We start from the raw sequence: 22,792 nt of genomic DNA, 5'->3' as shown, positions 1-22,792 counted from the left end.
GCCCTTTATTTCAAGATAGTGCCTTGCTGAGTTGCTGACACTGATATCAAATCTGTGATCCCCCTGCCTCAGCCTCCTCCCCAGTCACTGGGATTATAAGCATGCAGCACACACCCAGTCCATTTCTTACTGGGAAATCTGGCAAATTCAAACTAATGAAAAACCACAAGGATTTCCGTAATTTTGGGGCGGGGAGAAATGTTACTTCAAAAAGCTTGACAGGAATATCCAGAATATTATACTGTGTCCCTGATATAAAAAGTTGTTGCCTGCTAAGTGTTAACTACAATGTTAATTAGAAATCAGCATTGACTTACTTCATTTGCACCCTTGACTTAGCAGCCTGGGCTATGTAGAAGAGGATAAGTGAGTCACTTAAGGGTAAAGTGTTGACAAGTATTAAGACCCATTTTCAGAGTTCTCTTAGTACAGATGTTTTTAAACAAACTACCTCTCCAACTTTTTTTTTTTTTTTTTTTTTTTTTGGTGTTGGGGATCTAACCCAGGGTTCAGATATGCCAGCAAGTGCTCTCCTCTTCAGCCACATTCCCAACCCCTGAATTGGGGCATATTAAGAGCTAAAAATCTTTAAGGCACAGAAGCCCTTCAAATCTAGGTGAAAAAACAAGAATGAATTAAGTGTTGTATGGTTATAAGTCACTCCAAAGACTTGGGTTCACTGGAATTTCATTTTCTTAGGACACGAATCCATGTGGAATACTGTCTAAATAAAACATACTTTGGTTTTCTTTTGCCCCCAGAGATGCTCTACCACTAAGTTATATCCCCAGTCCTATTTATTCATTCATTTATTTAAGTACTGGGGATTAACTCAGGGGCACTTTACCACTCAGCTACATCCCTAGCCCTTTCAAGAAATGTCTCCATAAGTCACTAAGACTGACTCAAACTCGAACTTGTGACCCTCCTCCTCAGAATCCCAAGTTACTGCAATTACAGGCATGCACCACCAAGCAATAACCCATATTTTAGATTAAACACTTATATCCTTGGATACTGGGTGCTACCACCTCCCCTACTATCACTGGCCAGAGTTTTGTGGAGTTAGTAGTGCCTGGCACCTAATAAACACAGGTATCTGTTGAATGAATGATTTACCAGTGGCTCTATCTTCTCTGGAAAGTATCCAGAAATAAAGCATTATGAATATTGACCCACCATGCTTTGCAGGGGTCATGGTTATATAGCCCTAGGTACAAAGCAAACCTGAACTATTTCCTCTCAACACAAACTTTCTAAATTAGTTGCTATCTTGCCTCTTAGAACTCCTTATACTCTAAATCTTTCACAACATATAGCAGATTCAAATAATACTAAATGGTACTAAAAGTGATGCTCAACAGGATCTCACGTTTATTGAGAAGTGATTAATGGTAAAAAGAAAGGCAATGCCCTTTCCTCATTGGCTGAACAAGAAACTGAAGAAACATTCACTACACGTTTTACAATATTTTTCTCTTCCAAAATGCATTTCTGAAAACGAGTTTTTACCACTGTTCTTAGCTTTGAAATCAAATTAATCCTGACTTAATCAGTATAATGTACAAGAACAGAACATTTCTTAGGACTCCTAGTACTTTACTTTGAGTAACAAAGGGTCAGAGAAAATGAACCACCCTTAAAGACACAACCTTGGGTAACACTGTTAAATTTCTCCTAGACAAAAATTCTTCATAAAAAATGTTCTTCCAGTTCGGAAGGGAAAAATCAAATTCCCACTTTCTGGGGTGGACACCCAACCTTTGCAACTCAAGTGTTCTCCAAGTGCAAATGTCAAAATGGGAGGAGGAAAGGGTTTAAAAATTAGAGAAAACTGTATGCACTTACGGACTTAAAAATCCGAAAAACATAGTAAAAGACAAAAAAAACCAAAGCATTATGCTCTGAAATCACAACCGAAGCCAAAATAAAAGGGACATTTTTCACCTAAACTACCTAGAGGAATTTTTTGTTTACTTTTTTCTTTTTTTTCTTTTTTTTTTTTTTTCATTTTCCAGTTAAGTCCTATGTCTTTTGTGAAATTCCAATACTTAAACTGCAAGTCTGCAATCGTCTCTGAAGTCAATGAAATTAAGAAAAAAGTCCTAATTCTCTTGAAGGTCAATTTTCCTCTTAGGATATGCAGATGCAACCGTTGCTGCAGTCTGTTCAGAACTGCTTTCTATTTTCCACGACCTTGACGTTCCTATGAAGAAAAGAATGAAATGATTAGTTAAAACTTATCTGAACATACTTTAAAGTTTAAGTTATTTATGCTAAATAGAATATTTCCACAAATAAACTGGCTTTTATTTCTTTTCTGTACAAAGAATTGAACCCAGGGCACTTAAACCACTGAGCCACATCCCCAACCCTTTTTGAGACAGGGTCTCCCGAAGTTGCCTAGGCTGTCCTTGAATTTGTGATCCTCCTGCCTCAGCCTCCAGAGATGCTGGGATTACAGGCATGTGTTACCACATCCAGCAAACTGACTTATATTTCTTCGATTTTAAACAGATAGCAACACCCAAGCATCCCAATTAATGAAAATTACTTTTCTTAGACTTTAAAGTCCATTTTTTAAAAACTCTTTTGTTGTTGTTGGACACAATACCTTTATTTTACTTATTTATTTTTATGTGGTGCCGAGGATTGAACCCAGGGCCTCGCACACACTAGGCGAGCTCTCTACCACTGAGCCAAAACCCCAGCCCGTTAAAGTCCTATTTTATGACTAAACAGATTCACTTTATTATTATACTTATTTTAGGCTAATTATTAGCCTAACTTCATTCTAATGTAACTTCATCCTAATGGAAGTAACTTCAAACATACATCAGTGGTCTGAAAAGGGAAGCACCATTCATAGGACACACAAAATTCTATGCGTACTAGAGTCAGATCAACCTACATGGAAATCCTACACTAATCCCAGGGATCTGAACATATTCATGAACTACAAATTTCTTTTCTATAAAATGTAAAGATAAATACCTCACAGGGTTGTGAAACATTGATGAACAGACTATAGAAAGATCTAACTCCATGGTAGGACAAGAAAACCACCCTCATTCCCCCAGGGAGAGCTTAAATAAATTCACTTAGGGATGGGTTTTTTAAAAACTATTATATTTGCGTTTTCCTTGAAAAAAAAAAAACTAAAGGTTTATTTTATTACTCAGAGTATGAGTCCTTCATAAATTTCATCTAAAAGCCATCTATTATACACATTACATCACAATACACTTTTTAAAAAATGAATGGGGCTGGGATTGTAGTTCAGTGGTAGAGCACTTGCCTAGCATGTGTGAGGAACAGGGTTAAAAAAAAATAAAGTTATTATATCCATCTACAACAACAATAACAAAAACAAAAATGAATTGGGAAAAAAAGCCCACAAGCGGAAAATAGGAGTTCACAGACCTTAATTTATACATTTGCTCCCATTTACCCACAGGTAACTATGATTTGACTGTCAGTTGCTATTCTTTTTTGGTAAAAATCATACTATCACTTAAGTTTCCAAGATCTAGGCACTGTACATATATATTACAGCAATCTTCATAATGACCCTACTTGGACTGTTATTTTTCCTGTTTATTTTTAGCGTGTGCAGGAGCAATGCTAGGGAATAAACCCAGGAGTACCTTACCGCTAAGCTATATCCCCAGTCCTTTCCTTTTTTTTTTTTTGTTGTTTTGGTACTAGGAATTTAACCCAGGGGTATTCAACCGCTAAACCACAACACCAGCTGTTTTTTACATTTTATTTTGAGGCAGGATCTCACTAAATTGCTTAGGGCCTCGCTAAGTCATTAAAGCTGGCCTTGAATTTGCAATCCTCCATCCTTAGTCTCCTGGGTTGCCAGGTGGTGTGTAGACCAACAAACCTAACACTTTTACCTATTTTTTTGTGGGGGGAGAGGGCACGGTTGTAGATGAACGCAATACCTTTAGTGGTGCTGAGGATCAAAGCCAGTGCTTCACATATGCTAGGCAAGCGCTCTACCACTGAGCCACAACTGCAGCCCACTTTTCATTTTTTTGAGAGAGGAAGGGTCTTGCTAAAATTGACGGGGCTGATCTCAATCTTGTAATCTTCCTGCCTCACTCTTCCAAATCCTTGGGATTACAGGCCTGTGCCACCACACCCTGCTTATTTTTTATTTCAGAGACAAGAAAATCTAAAACTCAAAGAAATTACTTGCCCACGGACAAAAAGGAACCAAAATCCATAACCAGGACAACAAGGCTACCAAATCCATGATCTTTCTACATCATTATTACAAATATTTACACAAAAATTAACAAAGAATGAATCTGTAATGAACTGACTACTACTCTTATTCTATGAATGTTAAAAGGGGGGAAAAAGCAAATTGCTTATTCAGAAAAATAAGTTATGTTTCTGTGATGTCCCACACTTCACATAACCAGATTTCAGAGAAACCAAGATCCGGGATATTATTTTTTAAAGAAATTGCTTTGAAAATATTAATAATTCACTCATATTCTCCAGTCTGTGGGAATCAATTATCATTCAAATAAGAAAATTAATTCAGTCCCACCTAAAAGAATTGAAAAGTTTTGATGTTCCTGGGCAGGAGTATTCATTTTTTCCCCTTTCCTTCCCATATATTCCCCAAGTTTCAATAAAGGATATATTATTTATAATAGGAAAATCTGTTATAAAACAATCTTTGGAGTTGGTCAAACTTTCAACAGCACTTTACTTAAAATAAAATTCATCTATCCTGGGAGTTCATAACCCACTTGAATCAAAGTGTGAAATATGATATATCAAGAACTATGTAATGTTTTGAACAACCAACAATAAAAAAAAAAAGAAAAAAAATACATTCTCTTTGCACTGACTAATAAGAAATGTGATTTTTTTTGCAAAAAGAAAAAAAAACCAAATTCATCTACCTAGTTTTATCTTTCATAAACTACAAAGACCTACCACTTACCTAGCCTCTTCTATTACTGCCAACATCTATACACCTTAGGCTTCAAGTATGTTTCTTCATTAAGTCACATCATTATATTTTATTTTGGGGGACTAGGAATTGAACCCCGGGTACTCTTAACCACTGAGCCACATCCCAAGCCCTTTTTATTTTTTGAGACAGGGTCTCACTAAGCTTAGCTTAGGGCCTTACTAAATTGCTGAGGCTGGCTCTGAACTTGCAATCCTCCTGCCTCAGCCTCCAGGGTTTACTGGCATGTGCCATCACATCCAGCTCATTCCTATTGCTTTTTAAAAATGTGGTGATAATGGCCATAATGGTTATGGCTCAGTGGTAGAGCACTCACCTAGCATGTGCGACATCCTGGGTTCAATCCTCAGAACCACAAAAAAATAAAAATAAAGCTATTGTGGCCAACTACAACTAAAAAATATATATTTTTTAAAAATGTGGTGATACTGCAGATTGACCCCAAAGCCTTGAACATGATAGGAAAGTGCCCTAGCCTTGAATCTATGATTCTCCTGCCTCAGCTTCCAGAGTAGCTGAGATTGCAGGCATGGAACACCTGACAATTCCTCAATTCTTACTGCTTTTATTTTCTTTAAGCAAAGACTGTCTTGCTTCTCTCCTTATGTTCTTCAAGGTAAAGTTTCAATCTCTCTTTTCCCTTCTTTTGAGACTTCTTTAAACACTGCAGCTTTCAACATCCTCCTAAATCTGCACCCCCAACTGAAACTGAAATTGCACTGCCATGTTTCTTGGGAGGTAGCCACAACTACATCAAAAACTCCCAGGAAGGGGCCAAGAGTTTAGTTCAGTGGTACCTACCACTTGCCTACCATGTATAAAGTCATAAATTCAATCCTTGGCACCACAAAAAAGCCTCCTAGAAAGCAAAAACCTGGTCTACAAGAAAACCTCACTAACTACTTTTAAGTTTAGCAGAAGATTTTATTGTTAAAGAAAATTGTGCCTTGTGCTGGGGGTGTGGCTCAGTGGTAAAACATTTGCCTGGCATGCATGAGGCCCTGGGTTTGATCCCCAGAATAATGAAAAACAAAATTCAGAGCAGTGACTCAGTGGCAGAGTACTTACCTATAGCATGTAAGGCCGAGTTCAATTCTCAGCACTGCCCCCCCATCCATACACACACCTTGAAATTGTGCCCTTTTTATTATTTTTTATTGGGTCTTTCTTCTTCATTCTTTTTGGTACCTTTATTTTTTTTTTTTAATGTGGTGCTGAGGTTTGAACTCAGTGCCTCACACATGCAAGGCAAGCACTCTACCACTGAGCCACAACCCCGGTCCCGAAATTGTGCCTTCTTAATTCAATCTCAAAAATATAGATTAAATTTGCCCCAAATTTTAATGCTAAATTAGAAAACCTAAAACTTTATAATACTGTCTTACCAAGTCCTAAGAAATACATTAAGTTCACCAGTATGCTTTTAATAACAGCATTTAAAATACTTAGTCTCAAGACAGACTTATTGGTACATGTCTATAATCCCAAGCTACTCTGGAGGCTGAGGAAAGAGGATCACAAATTTGAGATCACTCTAGGCAACTTAGAAAGACCATCTCAAAATAAAATATAAAAGGGGCTGGGAATGTAGCTCAGTGATAGTCCCCTAGGTTCAATCCCCAGTACTGCAAAAATATAAAAAGCAAAGTAATTAACATTCATCTCCTTGAAGAATGTAAGGATAGTTAAGCATTCACATCAAATCATCTTGAAAAGTAAATGAATTTAGAATCAGTAAAATAACTGTAAACTTTTCACAATATATTAAGAATGAAATAAGATTTTATTTTAATATTTATTTTTTAGTTTTCGGCGGACATAACATCTTTCTTTGTATGTGGTGCTAAGGATTGAACCCGGGCCGCACGCATGCCAGGCGAGCGTGCTACCGCTTGAGCCACATCCCCAACCCCAAGATTTTTTTAAATATTGTTTTTATTTTTAAGAAAAGCAGATTGAGGGGCTGGGGTTGTAACTCAGCTGTACAATACTTGACTAGCACGTGCAAGACACCACATAAAAATAAATAAAATATAGACATTGTGTTCATCTACAACTAAAAAAACAATATTAAAAAAAGCAAACTGAAAAGAGCAAGAATCAATAGGATCCTATTCGAGGGGCCTTCCACTGGCTAAATCTATAATGTAAGTAAACACTTATCACAGTATTATCTGAATCAGTCAAGAATTATCAATAAATGCTAAAACAAAAGGGTGAAACTTTAAGGAGATACAAGTATTTATACAGTCTCAAAATATTTTCCCATCTATTAAAGGAAAAAATAGTAAAAACTACAGTGGAGAGTTCTATGGATGATACACAAGTGATCAAAGTTAACATTAATAATGACATAGGGCTGGGGATGTGGCTCAAGCGGTAGCGCGCTCGCCTGGCATGCATGCAGCCCGGGTTCGATCCTCAGCACCACATACCAACAAAGATGTTGTGTCCGCCGAGAACTAAAAAATAAATATTAAAAATTCTCTCTCTCTCTCTCCTCTCTCACTCTTTAAAAAAAAAAAAAAAACAATGACATAAACAGACATTTTGCACTTTACTGATCTAAGGACAATGTCTCTTCAAGTCACTGAAGATTAAAAGACTGAAGAAACATGAAATAAAATGATTCTAAACTAAAATGTATATTACAAAAAAAAAACGGGCTGGGATTGTGGCTCAGAGGTAGAGAGCAAGCTCAACACACATGAGGCACTGGGTTCAATCCTTAGCACCACATAAAAATAAAGTTATTATGTCCACCTATTCCTAAAACTGTTATTTAAAAAAAGCTGGGAGTAGTGGCGCACGTCTGTGATCCCAGTGGCTCAGTAGGCTGAGACAGGAAGATTCAAGGCAAGGTTCAGCAACACTGAAGCACTAAGCAACTCAGTGAGACCCTGTCTCTAAATAAAAATAGAAAATAGGGCTGGGGATGTGACTCAGTGGTTGAGTACTCCCAAGTTCAATTTCTGGTACAAAAAAAAAAAAAACTCTCAATAAAACTGGAAGCCATATGCCATAGTGAATGCTAAGTAGTTCCAGCTACTCGGGAAGCAGAGGCAGAAGGGTTGCTTGAGACCACGAGCTCCAAGCCAGACCAGCTCAAAAGAACAAAACATGTACAAACACAACACCACAACTGGAAAAAGTGCTAAGAAGCCAGTCATGAGTGTGCACGCCTGTAATCCCAGCAATTTAGGAGGCTGAGACAGGAGGATCACCAGTTCAAAGCCAGCCCCTGCAACTTAGGGAGGCCCTAAGCAACCTCATATGGTTGTCCATTTTTTCCCCCCTAATTTTTTCTAGTTGTAGATGAGCACAATACCTTTATTTTGTTTGCTTATTATTATATGGTGTCAGGGATGGAATCCAGTGCCTCACTCATGCTAGGCAAGGGGCCTAGTTGTCCTTTTCATGGAGAGAACATATCATACACAAAATAAAAAATATCATACAATGTATCATCATCATAGTCACTATGCAGAAGAGCTGTTAAACTTATTCCTCCAGTCTATCTGTAATTATGTATCCTTTGATCAATTTCTCTACCCAATTTTTTTGGGGGGATTACTGGAGACTGAATCTAGGGGTGCTTTACCACTGAACTATATCCACAGCCAGTTTTGTTTTATGCTTTTTTTTTTTTTTTGAGATAGTGTCTCTCCAACTCGCCTAAGCCTCAAACTTTAAATTCTCCTGCCTCAGCTTCCTGTTTTGCTGGGATTACAGGCATATGCCACCATGCCCACCCCAATCTTTAAATAAAGATAAATTTAAAGACATTGTAGAGCGCTTGCCTAGCTTAATGTGTGGCCCTAGGTTCAATCCTTCAATCCCCAGTATCCCTAAGAGGGAGGGGCATTTAAACAAGAAAAATACATTTTTAACTCTCAACCTCTGTGCCTATGGCTTAAATAACAAGTAATGCCTACTCCTCAAACTACTCATTCCACCTCAGCCCCTTCTTATTTTAAGCCTGATCATAGGGCTGGGAATATGGTTCAATGGTAGAGTGCTTGCATAGCATGCACAAGGCCTTAGGTTCAATCTTCAGCATTCCCCTGCCTTCCTACCAAGAAAAACAAACTTGGTCTCTACAGAAAATACCATAAAAACCACAATGTGGTAATGTTACTTCAAATTTATACATATAAAAAGCTGATGCCCTTCATTCTAAGTACATACCTTCCAAGCCCTTCAGTGGATCCCTGAAATGATAGTACTGAGCCCTGTATATAATGTATTTTTCCCTACATATACAAACCTATGAGAAAGTTTGATTTCTAAATTAGGCACAGTAATAGGCATGAAAATAACTAAAAATAATCATAATAATTCAATATAATAGAAGCTATGTGAATGTGTTCTCTCTAGAATTTTCCTTTTAATGCTTTAAGAACACAGTTGATAAATTAAAAAATAAAGTAAAAAAAAAAAAGAGCACAGGTAAATGAAACTGCAGAAAGCAAAGTCACAGATAAGGGAGGAACACAAGAACCTCTTAGAAATCTGAAAGCTGGGGGCTGGGGATGTGGCTCAAGTGGTAGTGCACTCGCCTGGCATGCATGCGGCCCGGGTTCGATCCTCAGCACCACATACAAACAAAGATGTTGTGTCCGCCAAAAACTGAAAAATAAATATTAAAAAATTCTCTCTAAAAAAAAAATTCAAAACTCTTTGAAAGGTATGCTTGAAATGTGTGCAAGCTGTCATGCAAACTACAGTTCAATAAACTTAATGTTAAAATATCTAATTAAAAAAAATAGAAATCTGAAAGCTGCCCCCCCACACCACCAAAATACTAGGGACTGAACCCATGGGGCACTCTATCATTGAGTTCCATCACAAGCTCTTTTTTCGGAGAGACAGGGTCTTGCTAAGTTGCTCAGGGTGGCCTCAAATTTACAATCCTCCTGCAGTCTCCAGAATAGCTAGAATTACAGGAATTCACCAGTGCCTGACTGAAACTTGAAAGGTTTTAATGTCAATGTATTAAGTTTATACATTTGGTTTTCCTCTATTTAGTCTAATATCCTTTCTTATTTCTCCTACAATCCCTCTTCCTCCACTTTTTTCCTTTGCAGTGCTGGAACCCAGGGCATTGAGCATGCTAGGCAAGCACTCTACCAGTAAATTATACCCCCACACTTCCTTCCACCTTTAAATGGACAGTAAAACTGAAGCATATTAATTTATTTCATTTTCTTTTGGGGAGTACTGGGGATTGAACCCAGGATTTCCAACATGTGAGGTAGTGGGAAAAGTGCTCTACCAACGAATTACAGCTCTAGTCCTATTTACCTGCCTATCTATTTATCTATTGGTACTAAGAATTGAACCCAGGGATGCTTAGCCACTGAGGCACATCCCCAGTCCTTTTTATTTTATGGCTGGGTCTAAGTTCCTTAGGGTCTCACTACATTGTTGAGGCTGGCCTTGAAATTGCAACCCTCCTGCCTCAGCCTCCCAAATCACTGGGATTACAAACACATGTCACTGCACCCAGCTCCCTATTCCTTTTTAAAAATACTTTTGGTTACAAAGTCTATTCTTTCATCCCCTCCTCAGTTTTTCTAGGTGCAGACCAGACGTTCAGTTGGACTTAAGTTCTTGAAACTGAAGCAGAAGCAACAGGATGATGTATACACATTAATTAATTACGTTCCCTACCATCTAATTCTTTTCCAAGATTGTTCATTCGTAGCTCAAATCCAATATACATTTCACTGAAAGGGAAATAAAGGCTGAAAATATTCAGTACCTGAATAAAACTGGCAAGTAATTTCTAAAACGAGAATAAAGGACAAGTTAGGATTTTGTTTTGTTTTCTTTTAGAATAACTAAAAACTAAGTTTTGAAAACACTTATTTCCAAACCAAATGAAATTGTTTGCTAGGCTCTCCACTAAGAGCTGCATTTGAACTGAAACTAATTTCACAACAAAATAATTTCTCAAAACAGTTTGGATATACTGACTTTGACTTGTACTATGACTGTATTAGACAATTGTTTTTAATAGTATGTCAAACCCCAACCCACCCCCAGCCCAAGGATACTCTGTAGTTGATAGGTAAATTTATAAAAATGAAGCAATCATTAGTATACTTTCCATATCCGTGAAAATGTTTTTTCAATCTCACCATCCACAATAATTTCATTAATTACTTCTCAGCTGAACATCGTGAACTCTGCCACATACTTCCTCTGTGCACTCTCCAGTCCTAATATTCCCAGTAGCACTATTAATATCATGTAAAAGAAACTGATGACTGGGCTGGGGTTGTGGCTCAGAGGTAGAGTGCTCGCCTACCATGTGTGAAGCACTGAGTTCGATCCTCAGCACCACATCAAAATAAAGATATTGCATCTACCTATAACTTAAAAAAAAAAAAAGAAACTGATGATTAATCCAAACAAACATGTAGAGGGGCATGTGTATGCCCAAATCCTTCATAAAAAGACCTATGTGCAAATACATCTACATTTAACCCTCCTAACAATCCAATCCTACCACTCCACACTTTTTTTTTTGGCAGGGGGTGGTACTGAGGATTGAACCCAGAGGCACTTAATCACTGAGATACATCCCTAATACCCCTCCCCCTTTGGAGATAATGTCTAAATTGCCAAGGCTGGTCTCGAATTTTACAATCCTCCTGTTTCATTGTCCAAATCACTGGTATTACATGTGTACCACAATGCCCAGGCTATAATCTTTTTTAAAAGGACCCATCATAAATAATATACTTAAAGGGTCCTCTCCCCACATTCCAAAACTGACCACCTTCTTAAAGCCCCCCAACCTTTTTTTTTAGTACAGGAGATTGAACTCAGGGGCACTCAACCACTGAGCCATACACATTCCCAGTCCTATTTTGTATTTTACTTAGAGAGAGGGTCTCACTCAGTACCTCGATTTCACTGAGGCTGGCTTTGAACTCACAATCCTCTTGCCTTAGCCTCTCAAACCACTGGGATTACAGGCATGCGTCACAAGGCCCACCAGGCCCAGCTAAAAGCCTCCCCCCCCCTTTTTTTCTTTTTAAAAGTACTGGGAATTGAACCCAGGGGTGCTAAGTTGCTTTAGGCCTCACTAAATGGCTGAAGCTTGCCTTAAATTTAAGATTCTTCTTGCCTCAGCCTCCAAAATTCTTGGGATTACAGGTGTGAACCACCATGCCCAGCTTAAAAATCAGCTGTTAACATCACAGTTCGAGCAATTTCAGAATGGCTAGTGACTGTTAAATCTTCTAGTTTAAAATCATCTGACAACTCTAAAAATAGTTAACATGTTTAGCTAAATATTCTAGCACATACCTGTAATCCCAGCTACTCAGGAGGTTGGGGCAGGAAGTCTGAAAGTTCTAGACCAGCCTGAACAACTCAGTGAGACACTGCTTCAAAATAATAAAAAGGATATAGCTCTGTGGTAGAGAACCTAACGAGTTCAATCCCCAATACTGCCCCCCCAAAAAAAAAAGATCCTCCTGCCTCAGCCTTCTGAGGAGCAAGGACTGTAGGTGACCAGCTTTAATAATAATTGCTAATCCTATAAGAAATATGTAGGATGCTTACTAGGTAAAATGTAAAATAGTAATTTATTTAACTCTTAATGTAAGGCCTGTTTTGTTTTCTTTCCATGTCAGGAATGGAATGAAGACCTCAGACACACTAGGGAAGTGTTCTACTAGTGAGTTATACCTCCAGCCTGGTATCAATATATTTTTTCTTTTTTTTTTTTAAATATTTATTTTTTAGTTTTAGGTGGACAGTATTTTTTTTTAAGAGAGATAGGGAATTTTTTTCATACTTATTTTTTTAGTTTTTGGCAGACACAACATCTTTGTTTGTAGGTGGTGCTGAGGATCAAACCCAGGCCGCACGCATGCCAGGCAAGGGTGCTACCGCTTGAGCCACATCCCCAGCCCCAATATATTTTTTTTTTCAAACTTTACATATAGCTCAAAAGTTATTTTAAATCTCTAATATTTTTTTAAATTAATACTCCAAAGCTCTCCTCCAGGTCCATCCTGCTCCCTTCCTCACCCCTTTCTGAGGTCCACTGACCCCAAACAAACCAACTTTTGCCATATATCACTTTGAATTACCCAAGAACTTGTCTGGACGTCAATGCCATTAAAGGGAAGTAACCTTGCAGCTTGTGTACAGAATTGAATAAACTTTCCAATTTGATTTTATAGCCTCTCAATGTACATTATCCAGACCATTTGAATTCTTGATGCCTGTAATTAACCACAACCCTTACAACTTTCAGCAAATGGTCATGGAAGTTATAAACAGTAGATCCAATTTGCTCCATTTGGATCTTGTGATGGGAGATTAAAGTGCTTCAATAAAGGTTCAAGTTTCAATTAATTATGTTCTCATATGACCACAAAGATCAGACTGGCTTCAGGTACAGAAGATAAGAACCACTGTTTTGTTTGTTTTCTTTTTTTAACCCTATCCTTTGTGATACTAGGGACTAAACCCAAGAGACAACCCAAGAGACACTACCACCAGGCTATATCACCAGTCCTTTATTATTTATTTAGAGACAGGGTCTCACTAAACTGCTCAGATTGGCATCAAACTCGCCATTCTCCAGCTTTAGCCTCCCAAGTAGCTGGGATTACAGGCAAATATAGCCACCATGCCTGAGTCCATTAGCTATTTTAAGTGGTAAATGTAAAGGAGCATGACAAAAGAGCAAACAGCTTTGGAGCAAAAAATTTCAATCCTACTTGCTAGGAAAGAATCATGAGAAAGTTATTCTTTTTTATCTCAGTTTCCTAATTAGACAAAACAATTTTTTTTTGATGATATCGCGATTGAACACATACTCCAGAGCATGCTGGGCAAACATTCTACCACTGAACCATAATTTGACCTGTTTTACAGGATAATTACAAGAAAATGAAGATATATGAAAAGGGCCTTTATACTGATACTCAACAAATATCTAAATAGGGGTAAATACTTCAAGTGTAAAGAGTGAAAAGGCAAGGTAAATACTATATAAAGTATTATATATTAAAAAGACTATATCATAATCAACTGTTTAGGTTAAGATGAGATTTTAAAAAATACCAAAACAATGAGTGGTTTATCACAAGTGTTGTGCCCTTTAATTTTTTACTTTTTATAATTGGAAATATTTTATGACAAAATTTACAATTAATATAATCTTTATATAATAAAAGTTCTAAGGGGCCAAGTGCAGTGGTGCACATCCAAAATCTCAGCTACTCTGGAGGCTGACAGGATTACAAGTTATTGAAGATCTGCCTCAATAATAGTGAAAACCTGTCTCAAACTTAAGAATTAAAAGGGCTCTGGATGTAGCTCATTGATAGAACTTTTGTTTGAGTGCTGGGGATGCCCTATGTGCTATCCATACCTTACCAAAAAAATTCACATAGGGTCAAAATGTTGCATTAGCATATTTTTCCTGAATAACAGGGCTAAAATCTGCATTTGCAGATGGCCCACTACTATCTCTTCAAGAAGCACCAATAATTATCTTAAATACAGCTGGCACCAGTATCAATGGAGGATTGGTTGCAGAACTCTCCACATGTAACAAAATCCAAGGATGCTCAAGTCCTTTATAGAAAATGGTGCAGTATTTGTAAACAACCTATGCAATCCTCTCATATGGTCAAGTATTATGGTGCACACCTAGTAATCCCAGCGACTAGGAAGGTTGAGGCATGAGGAGTTCAAGTTCAAGGAAGACTTTAGCAAATTAGCAAGTTCCTATCTCAAAATTAAAAATAAAAATGGGGCTAGTTCAAAGCCAGCCTTGGCAATTTAATAAAGCCCTAAGCAATTTAGGGAGACCCTGCCTCAAGTTAAAAATAAAAAGGGCTAGGGCTGGGGATGTGGCTCAAGCGGTAGCACGCTCGCCTGGCATGCATGCGACCCGGGTTCAATCCTTAGCACCACATACAAAGATGTTGTGTCCGACGAGAACTAAAATAAATATTTTTAAAAAATAAAATAAAATGGGCTAGAGATAAGGCTCAGGGGGTCGAGTGCCCCCACGTTCAACCCCTGGTACCAAAAAATAAAATAAAATGGTGCTGGGGATGTGGCTCAGTAGTTAAGCACCTCTGGGTTAAATCCCCTCCAACAACAACAAAAAAACTCACACATGGTGCCCCTGACCACAAGGCCTGGCACATGCTAGGCAAGCACTACCATTACCCAAGCCCCTCTCCATAATACTTTATTATCTCTAGATTGCTTATGTTACTCAACAGAATGCAAATTCTGTATAAATGGTTGTTACATATACTATATTGTTTAAGAAAATGACAAAAAAAATCTAGTACATATTCAGTACAGAAGATTTCCTTCACCCTATCTCCATTACTAGGGACTGAAACAAAGGTGAACTCCATCCCTAGGGTGTTTTGTTTTTGGGTTTTTTGTGGGTTTGTTTTTTTTGTTGTTTTTTTTTTGTTTTGGTTTTTTTTTTTGTTTTTTGTTTTTGTTTTTTGGGTTTTTTTTTTGGTTTTTTTTTTTGAGATAGGGTCTTGCTAAGTTGCCAAAGCTAGCCTTGCACTTGTAATCTTCCTGCTTCAGCCTCCCAAGTAACCGGAATTGCAGGTATGTGCTGGTGGGCCCAGCTCCCATATATCTCTGATCCAGAGTTGGTTAAAATTACTAAAACAGAATCCTTGGATACAGCAAACCTGTAAGTGTAAGTGCAAATGAGTTGGAAAGATGCGCAACTGCCTGTATTTTCCTTGTCTTTCCACTCTTTCCCCACCCATTCTTCCAGACTCAATTACAATTAAGTCTTCCATAAAAAATTCCTAATGATTGTAGCCCTAACTGGTCTTGCTATTCTCTTCTGCTCTCGGTGTCATATTATAAATTAGCACTCTAATATACATGGTTTCATTTGGTATGTCATGATTCCTTGCTATCTTCTATAACTACTCTACTTGAATCAGTTCAACTAGCAACTATTTATTTTACAAGAATGAAAAACATGAGAGTGCTATTTGAACTAGTTTTGCTTGCACTGGAATTGTGTCCAGTAGGTGGTGGCGGTATACAAATTTAAACCGCTACCTACTTCAAAGGAGAAAGCCGGAAAGGATTATCTGAGCTGCCACACTCAACCTTTCTCCTTGCTCATTTACAAAATTACAGAATTCAATAGTGAATTCACAAAAGCAGAAAAGAGATCACCTTTGTTTGCCCTAATTCAGGAACAGAACCTTTTCTTCTGTACATGAAATTTTTCAAGAGATACAAGAAAGTAAATTTATCTCACTGTCCCTTACACTACAGCATTCATTCAAACTGCTGAAGCTTTTCTCTTCTTCTCTTCTAGCAGTAAATCTTCACCCCTAACACATCCTTGCCCCAACTAAACATCACAACATACCTTGAAGAAATGCTGAACTTGCAGAATCCTCACTTGATTTCAAAACAAACTCCCCACCTCTCAAATCAACTTCCAGGCACCATTCCTCCCACCCCAAACTTCATGCCATCTAGTGTTTTTTAAACTATGCTTCATGGAGGAGATGATTCAAGAATCAAGCTGTGCATGTAAAATTTGTCCTTGTAAGTATTGTTGGGGTGGGAGAAATCCATTACTAATCCAATTAAAACTGATATGAAAATAGGCCAGGTATGGTGAACAACACTTATAATCTCAATGGGGAGGCTGAAGCAAAAGGACCTCAAGTTCAAGCAACTTAATGAGACCCTGTCTCAAAATTTTAAAAAGGGCTAGGATATATATAGCTCAGTGAGTTCAAAACACAGTACAACAAAAACAACACAGTACCAAAAAAAAAAAAAAAGGCAAAACAAAAACTGCTAACAGGAATAAAGTTACTTTTGACAAAAATAGAATGTCTCATATCTAAGTGGTTCTTAGTTCAATGTATTCTGAGTACAGGTTAAATTATTCTAGCATTGCCAATTAGCTCTTGCCCTACAAATGTTAAGTTTAGAAAAATAGCAGTTCTTTCTGGATCAATCTTTATTAGCCTTTTCAAGCTTATAATTCAGTGGTAGAACACTTGCCTAGCATTCTAAAGGTCTTGGGTTTGATCCCCAGCACTGGAAAACAAAGCAAAGGAATATATATCAGTTGTACCTGAAACTGTTACAAAGACTAAATTATGCAAATTGTCCATACTAATGAAACTAAAAAGTAGTCTTACTTCTCTCATTAAGGCTTTAAACAGATAGGTGGAAAGATCCAGCACACAGGGAAGAGTTGGAAGGATACACAAACAAATGCTACTGAATGAAGTGTAGAGATCAAACCTTCACATCCCTAACAGCAAAACAATCTTACTTTGGCATCTGTAACCTCTGTGCAGTCTTCTGAATACGCTGAGTATACCTCCATGTTCTTTCTTAAGTTCAGACTACTCCCTCTCATTTCTTTCATTTGTTTCCTCTTTAACCTATCCTTTGAATTTTATTTCTGGGGATTCTCTCTATAGCCTCATGGTGACTCTGGAACCATTCTATATATTTAAAACAACAGCTTTGCTTTCTTTCTTTCTTCTTTTTTTCTTTTCCTTCTAGTGCTGAAGTTCAAACCTAGAGCCTCCAAAATGCCAGGCAAGCATTCTACCACTGAGCCACATCCCAGCCCTAACAGCTCTGCTGTCTGAATTTGTGCGACTTTATAAAAAATTATTCACTCTTTTCCATGCTTTAGTGTTAATCTATAAAATTGAGAAAGTTGTACCTATTTCACAAGAACACAAGGATAAAACTTACATAAAATGCATAGTATTCCAGCTAGTATTCTACATGAACTATTCAGTATTGTTACTCATCATTTTCATTATCAGTATTCTTTTTTTTTTTTTTTAGAGAGAGAATATTTTTTAGTTTTTCGGCAAACACAAGATCTTTGTTTGTATGTGGTGCTGAGGATTGAACCCGGGCTGCACACATGCCAGGCAAGCGCACTACCGCTTGAGCCACATCCCCAGCCTCCATTATCAATATTCTTGAATCATCATGGAATAAATGTTCTATGCCTTTTCCTACACAGCCAAAAACTTCCAAATTCCCATCAGCAGATCTCTCTCTTCCAAGCTCCAGATCCCCATCCTTAACATATATATCGTTACTGTTCCTGTCCTACAGGCAACCAATACTTCTTTCAAGAAGCCAATACAAAGGCTGGGAATGGTGGCACAGCCAATAATCCCAGCAACAGGTAGTTAAGAAAAGAATTCCCAAGTTTGAGGCCAGCCTCAGCAACTTAGTAAGACCCTGTCCAAAAATAAAAAATGCAATGGTTCAATCCCAGGTACCAGTAATAAAAATAAGTAAACAAACAAGGCTGGAATGCAGGTTAGTAATAAAGCATTTGTCTAGCATATGCAAGGCCCTGGGTTCAATCCCTGGTGGGGGTGGGGGTGTGCCACAACATTTCCAAATCCTAACCCTAAACTGCTGCTTCTCCCATATTCTCTTAAAAAAAAAAAAAACTAGTTAGATTTGAAGAATGTGATTAGACATATTTCCTAACTTCTCATTCCCATTAACTTGCTTCAGGTTTTTGCCTTTTTTCCTCCCAGAACATTATTAATGTGTCTTAGTTACTCTGAACCACCTATTTACCTCTCTTCATTTTATGTATTTAAGTTTCAACAAGCTGCTAACTTGAATTTCAACTTCCTTATCTATAAGTGATACTGCCTCCAGGGGGTGGAGGATTAAACAAAAACAATGAAAATGCCTAGCAGGATGCCAAAGTCAATGTACAAGAATTATTTCAATCTTCCCAGCTTCCAAACTGTCACTCCCTAATTAACTACCTCCTTTACAATCCAATTAAAACAAAAGTATATGAAAAAAATCCAAACCTTTCATATACTGGGCCTAAGCAACCTCTCCCATTTTAAATTTTAACACTTATCATTCTACATCATATTAAACTTACCATTCCAAACATGTCACAAGTATTTATAAGACTATCTATAAGCTATTTATAAGACTATTTTTTTTTCTTTTTTGGGTACTGATGGAACCCAAAGGTACTCTACCACTGAGCAACATTCCAAGCCACCACCCCCCTTTTCTTTTGGTTCCAGAGATTGAACTCAGAAGCACTGAACTACACATATCCCCAGCCCTATTTTGTATTTTATTTAGAGACAGGGTCTCACCAAGTTGCTTAGTACCTCGCTTTTGCTGAGGCTGGCTTTGAACTCACAATCCTCCTGCTTCAGCCTCCCCAGCTGCTGGGATTACCCCGTATGCGCCACGACACTCGGCTCTTAATTCAATCTTCTGAGTACCTTCTATTAAAGTGGAAAATGATTTCCCAAATGCTGTAAGAGTAGTTCCTCAACTTACTATTATCATATATATATTTTTAGTACCAGGGATTAAATCTGGGTCGTTTAACCACAGAGCCACATCCCCAGCCATTTCTTTAAAATATATTTTTCTTAGTTATAGTTTGACAAAATACCTTTTTATTTTATTTACTAGTATGTGGTGCTGAGGATCAAACCTGGCACCTACATGGACTAGGTGAGGTTTCTACCACTGAGCCACAACCCCAGCCACCCCCCCCTTTTTTTTAACACTTTAGAGACAGGGTCTAAATTGCTTAGGGCCTCACTAATCTGCTGCTGTGTCTGACTTTAAACTCTCAATCCTCCTGTCTCAGCCTCCAAAGCCACTGTGATTACAGATACACTTACACCTGGCCATTACTGGTTTTTTTTTTTTTTTTTTTTTTTTTAAAAGAAGACAGGCCTTCTCAGGTATTGTGGCACACACACCCCTATAATCCCAGAAGACTGAGGTAGGAAGATCACAAATTCAAAGCCAGCCTCAGCTAAAAAATTTATCAAGACCCTATCTCAAAATTGAGGGGGAACAAGAAGATCATGGATATAACTCTAGCTCAGTAGTAAAGCACTTGCCTAGCAAATTTTTGTTCAGAAAAAATGTAATAATTACAGACTTAAATATTATCTGCATTAATATTTTCTCCAACCTGCACTCCACCTTTTTTTTTGGGGGGGGGGTGCAGTTCTGGGGAACTCAAGGCTTCATAGGTAAGCACTTTACAACTGAGTTACATCCTGATATTCCCAGTCCTTTTCATTTTGAGACAGGGTCTTGCAAAGCTACCCAAACTGGTCTCCAACTTGCCCTTCTCCTGCCTAAGCCTGCCTTTACTAGGACCACCCCCCACCTTGGTGAATATTTTTTCCTAATGCAATGATACTTAATTTTATGTAATTTAACTATAAACTGAATATTACAACTTATAATGTAATTTAACATAATGTATTTAAACTCCTTTCAATACAATGTAGTTAATTATAACTTATTTACTTATGACTATACTTTGAACCAGCTAAGTTTTTTTTTTTTTTTGAGAGAGAGAGAGAGAGAGAGAGAGAGAGAGAGAGAGAGAGAGAGAGAATTTTTTTAATATTTATTTTTTTTAGTTTTCGGCGGACAAAACATCTTTGTTTGTATGTGGTGCTGAGGATTGAACCCGGGCCGCACGCATGCCAGGCGAGCGCGCTACCGCTTGAGCCACATCCCCAGCCCTCCTAAGATTCTTGAAAGCAAAACAGCTAGCTTGCAACCATCCAATTCTAAAACATCACTGAAAACTTACGTCTAGCTAGCTGTGAGATATTAAATAAATAACTTCTGATTCTCTTTCATCAGAAATCAGAGAATGATAGTATTAGATAAAAAAAAAACCTAAATTTCTGGTTCCGGTTTACTTAGTGGCAGGGATTAAATCAAGTGCCTTGTGTCATGCACTCTACCAGAACTATACCCCTAGTCCCAAAATAACTTTTGTGTGCACAATGTGCCCAGCACTGTGCTACTACCTGAGTGCTTTTTACTCTTATTACTTATTCTGCATAACCTCCTCTGTAAATCTTAACTTCCCCCCAAATTTATCACTCTCCTCCACAAATTCAAAAATCTATTCATTCTCCTATTACAGCTCTTATGTCATATTTTATCCATTTCATTGGTCTTAATATTTGCCTGCTCCTAAGGCAAAGAGGATGCCTTGTTTATTTCTTCTATCCTAGCAATTAATACAAACACTTGTGGAAAGATGGATACAAAGGGCATGGTTCTACAAGATTCAAATTCAACATCATCTATTGTCTTGTCTTCATTTAAGGAGGCTGCAGAGAAGACCATTTTATCCATCAAAAAAGAAAGATGATGAGGAAATCAAAGAATTTCCTCAACCCTTTTATCAAGGAGACAAGTTTATCTACAAAACAGCAGCAGAGAGCCTCAGAATTTTACAAAAAATGCTCAGTTTGCCATTATAATTAAAACAGAAGCCCCCCTAAGTATGTATAATTGCTACATATCATTTAAAAACAAAAATACAGAGCTGGGGTATGGTTCAGTGATAGGACTCATGCTCATGTTTGATCCCTAACAGTGTAAAAAACAAAAACAGCAAATGAACAAACTATAAACACATGAAAAAAACAGGATGCCTACTCAAGTTCTCAAGAGGCAATTTAAAACAGTGCTGGGATGTAGTTCAGTGGTAAAGCATTCCTGGGTTAAATCCCCCAGCACATGAATGAATGAATGAATACATGAATAAGACAATGGCAGGGCTAGGAGTGGTGGCACACACCTGCAATCCTAGAATAGTTGGGAGGCTGAGGCAGGAGGATTGCAAGCTCGAGATCAGCCTAAGCACTTAGTGAGGCCCTGTTTCAATAAATAAATAAAGGCTAAGACTGTAGCTTAGTGGAAGAATGCCACTGGGCTCATTCCCCAGTGTTTGCAGAGAAAAAGTTTCTAATAGAGACTAAAAAAGTTTCAATAGTTATGCTACAGAGGGGATTCATACATGAGGCAGTCCAGATCAGAAACCAAGAATGAACAAGGCTTAGCTGACTCAAGATGACAAGAAACTCATGAAGAGGAATGGACAGTATTAAAAAGTTTTGTTTTGTTTTTTTTTTTTTTGAATTTTTAATATTTATTTTAGTTGGCGGACACAACATCTTTGTTGGTATGTGGTGCTGAGGATCAAACCCGGGCCGCACGCATGCCAGGCGAGCACGCTACCGCTTGAGCCACATCCCCAGCCCCTTAAAAAGGTCTTTTTAATCTTATTTTTTTTATACCAGAGCCTAAAAACCCTGGAGCACTTAACCACTGAGCTGTGTCCCCAGGTGTTTTTTTTTTTTTTTTTTTGGTATCAGAGATTAAACTCAGGGGGGCACTCGCATACCAAGTCACATCCCCAGCCCCTTTTAATATTTTATTAGAGAGAGTCTCACTGAGTTGCTTATTGCCTCACCATTGCCGAGGCTGGCTTTGAACTCGCAATCCTCCTGTCACAGCTTCCTGAGCCACTGGGATTACAGTTATGCACCAATAGCAGCCCACTATCCCCAGGCCTTTTTGAGACAGTGTCTGAGTCCCTAAGGACCTTGCTAAATTGCTGAGGGTGGCTTCAAACTTGTTATCTTTCTGCCTCAGATTTCGAGGCCTCTGGGATTATAGGCATGCGCCACCACACCAAGCTAAACAGATCTTTTAAGAAGTTATCATTTCCACTGGGTGCAATGGCACATGCCTGTAATCCCAGTGGCTGGGAGGCTGAGGCAGGACGATCGCTTTCAAAATCAGCCTTATCAAAAGTGAGGTGCTAAGCAACTCAGTGAAATCCTGTCTCTAAATAAAATACAAAATAGGGCTGGGGATATGGCTCAGTAGACAAGTACCCACACCCCCCCCTTGAAAAAGTTATTGGTTCCTTTC

At 38.0% G+C, this 22,792-nt stretch overlaps 1 protein-coding gene across 2 annotated transcripts in view; it reads right to left on the bottom strand.

The window, feature by feature from the left end:
* Window positions 1-1,351: 1,351 nt before the first annotated feature.
* Ythdf2 (YTH N6-methyladenosine RNA binding protein F2) overlaps window positions 1,352-22,792 on the bottom strand; it is a 35,854-nt gene continuing 14,413 nt past the window's right edge. For both annotated transcript variants that reach the window (XM_078025719.1, XM_078025720.1), the window contains 2 exons: window positions 9,559-9,628; window positions 1,352-2,206 (listed from right to left, as the gene is read on the bottom strand). In XM_078025719.1, the coding sequence (XP_077881845.1) occupies window positions 2,106-2,206; window positions 9,559-9,628 (171 nt within the window). In that variant the 3' untranslated portion in view covers window positions 1,352-2,105. The remainder of the gene's footprint in view (window positions 2,207-9,558; window positions 9,629-22,792) is intronic.

The sequence above is a fragment of the Ictidomys tridecemlineatus genome, chromosome 11, assembly GCF_052094955.1.
Source record: "Ictidomys tridecemlineatus isolate mIctTri1 chromosome 11, mIctTri1.hap1, whole genome shotgun sequence".
Lineage (NCBI taxonomy): Eukaryota > Metazoa > Chordata > Mammalia > Rodentia > Sciuridae > Ictidomys > Ictidomys tridecemlineatus.
Note: the sequence above shows the minus strand (reverse complement) of the source record. Positions and strands in the feature narration are given on the sequence as shown.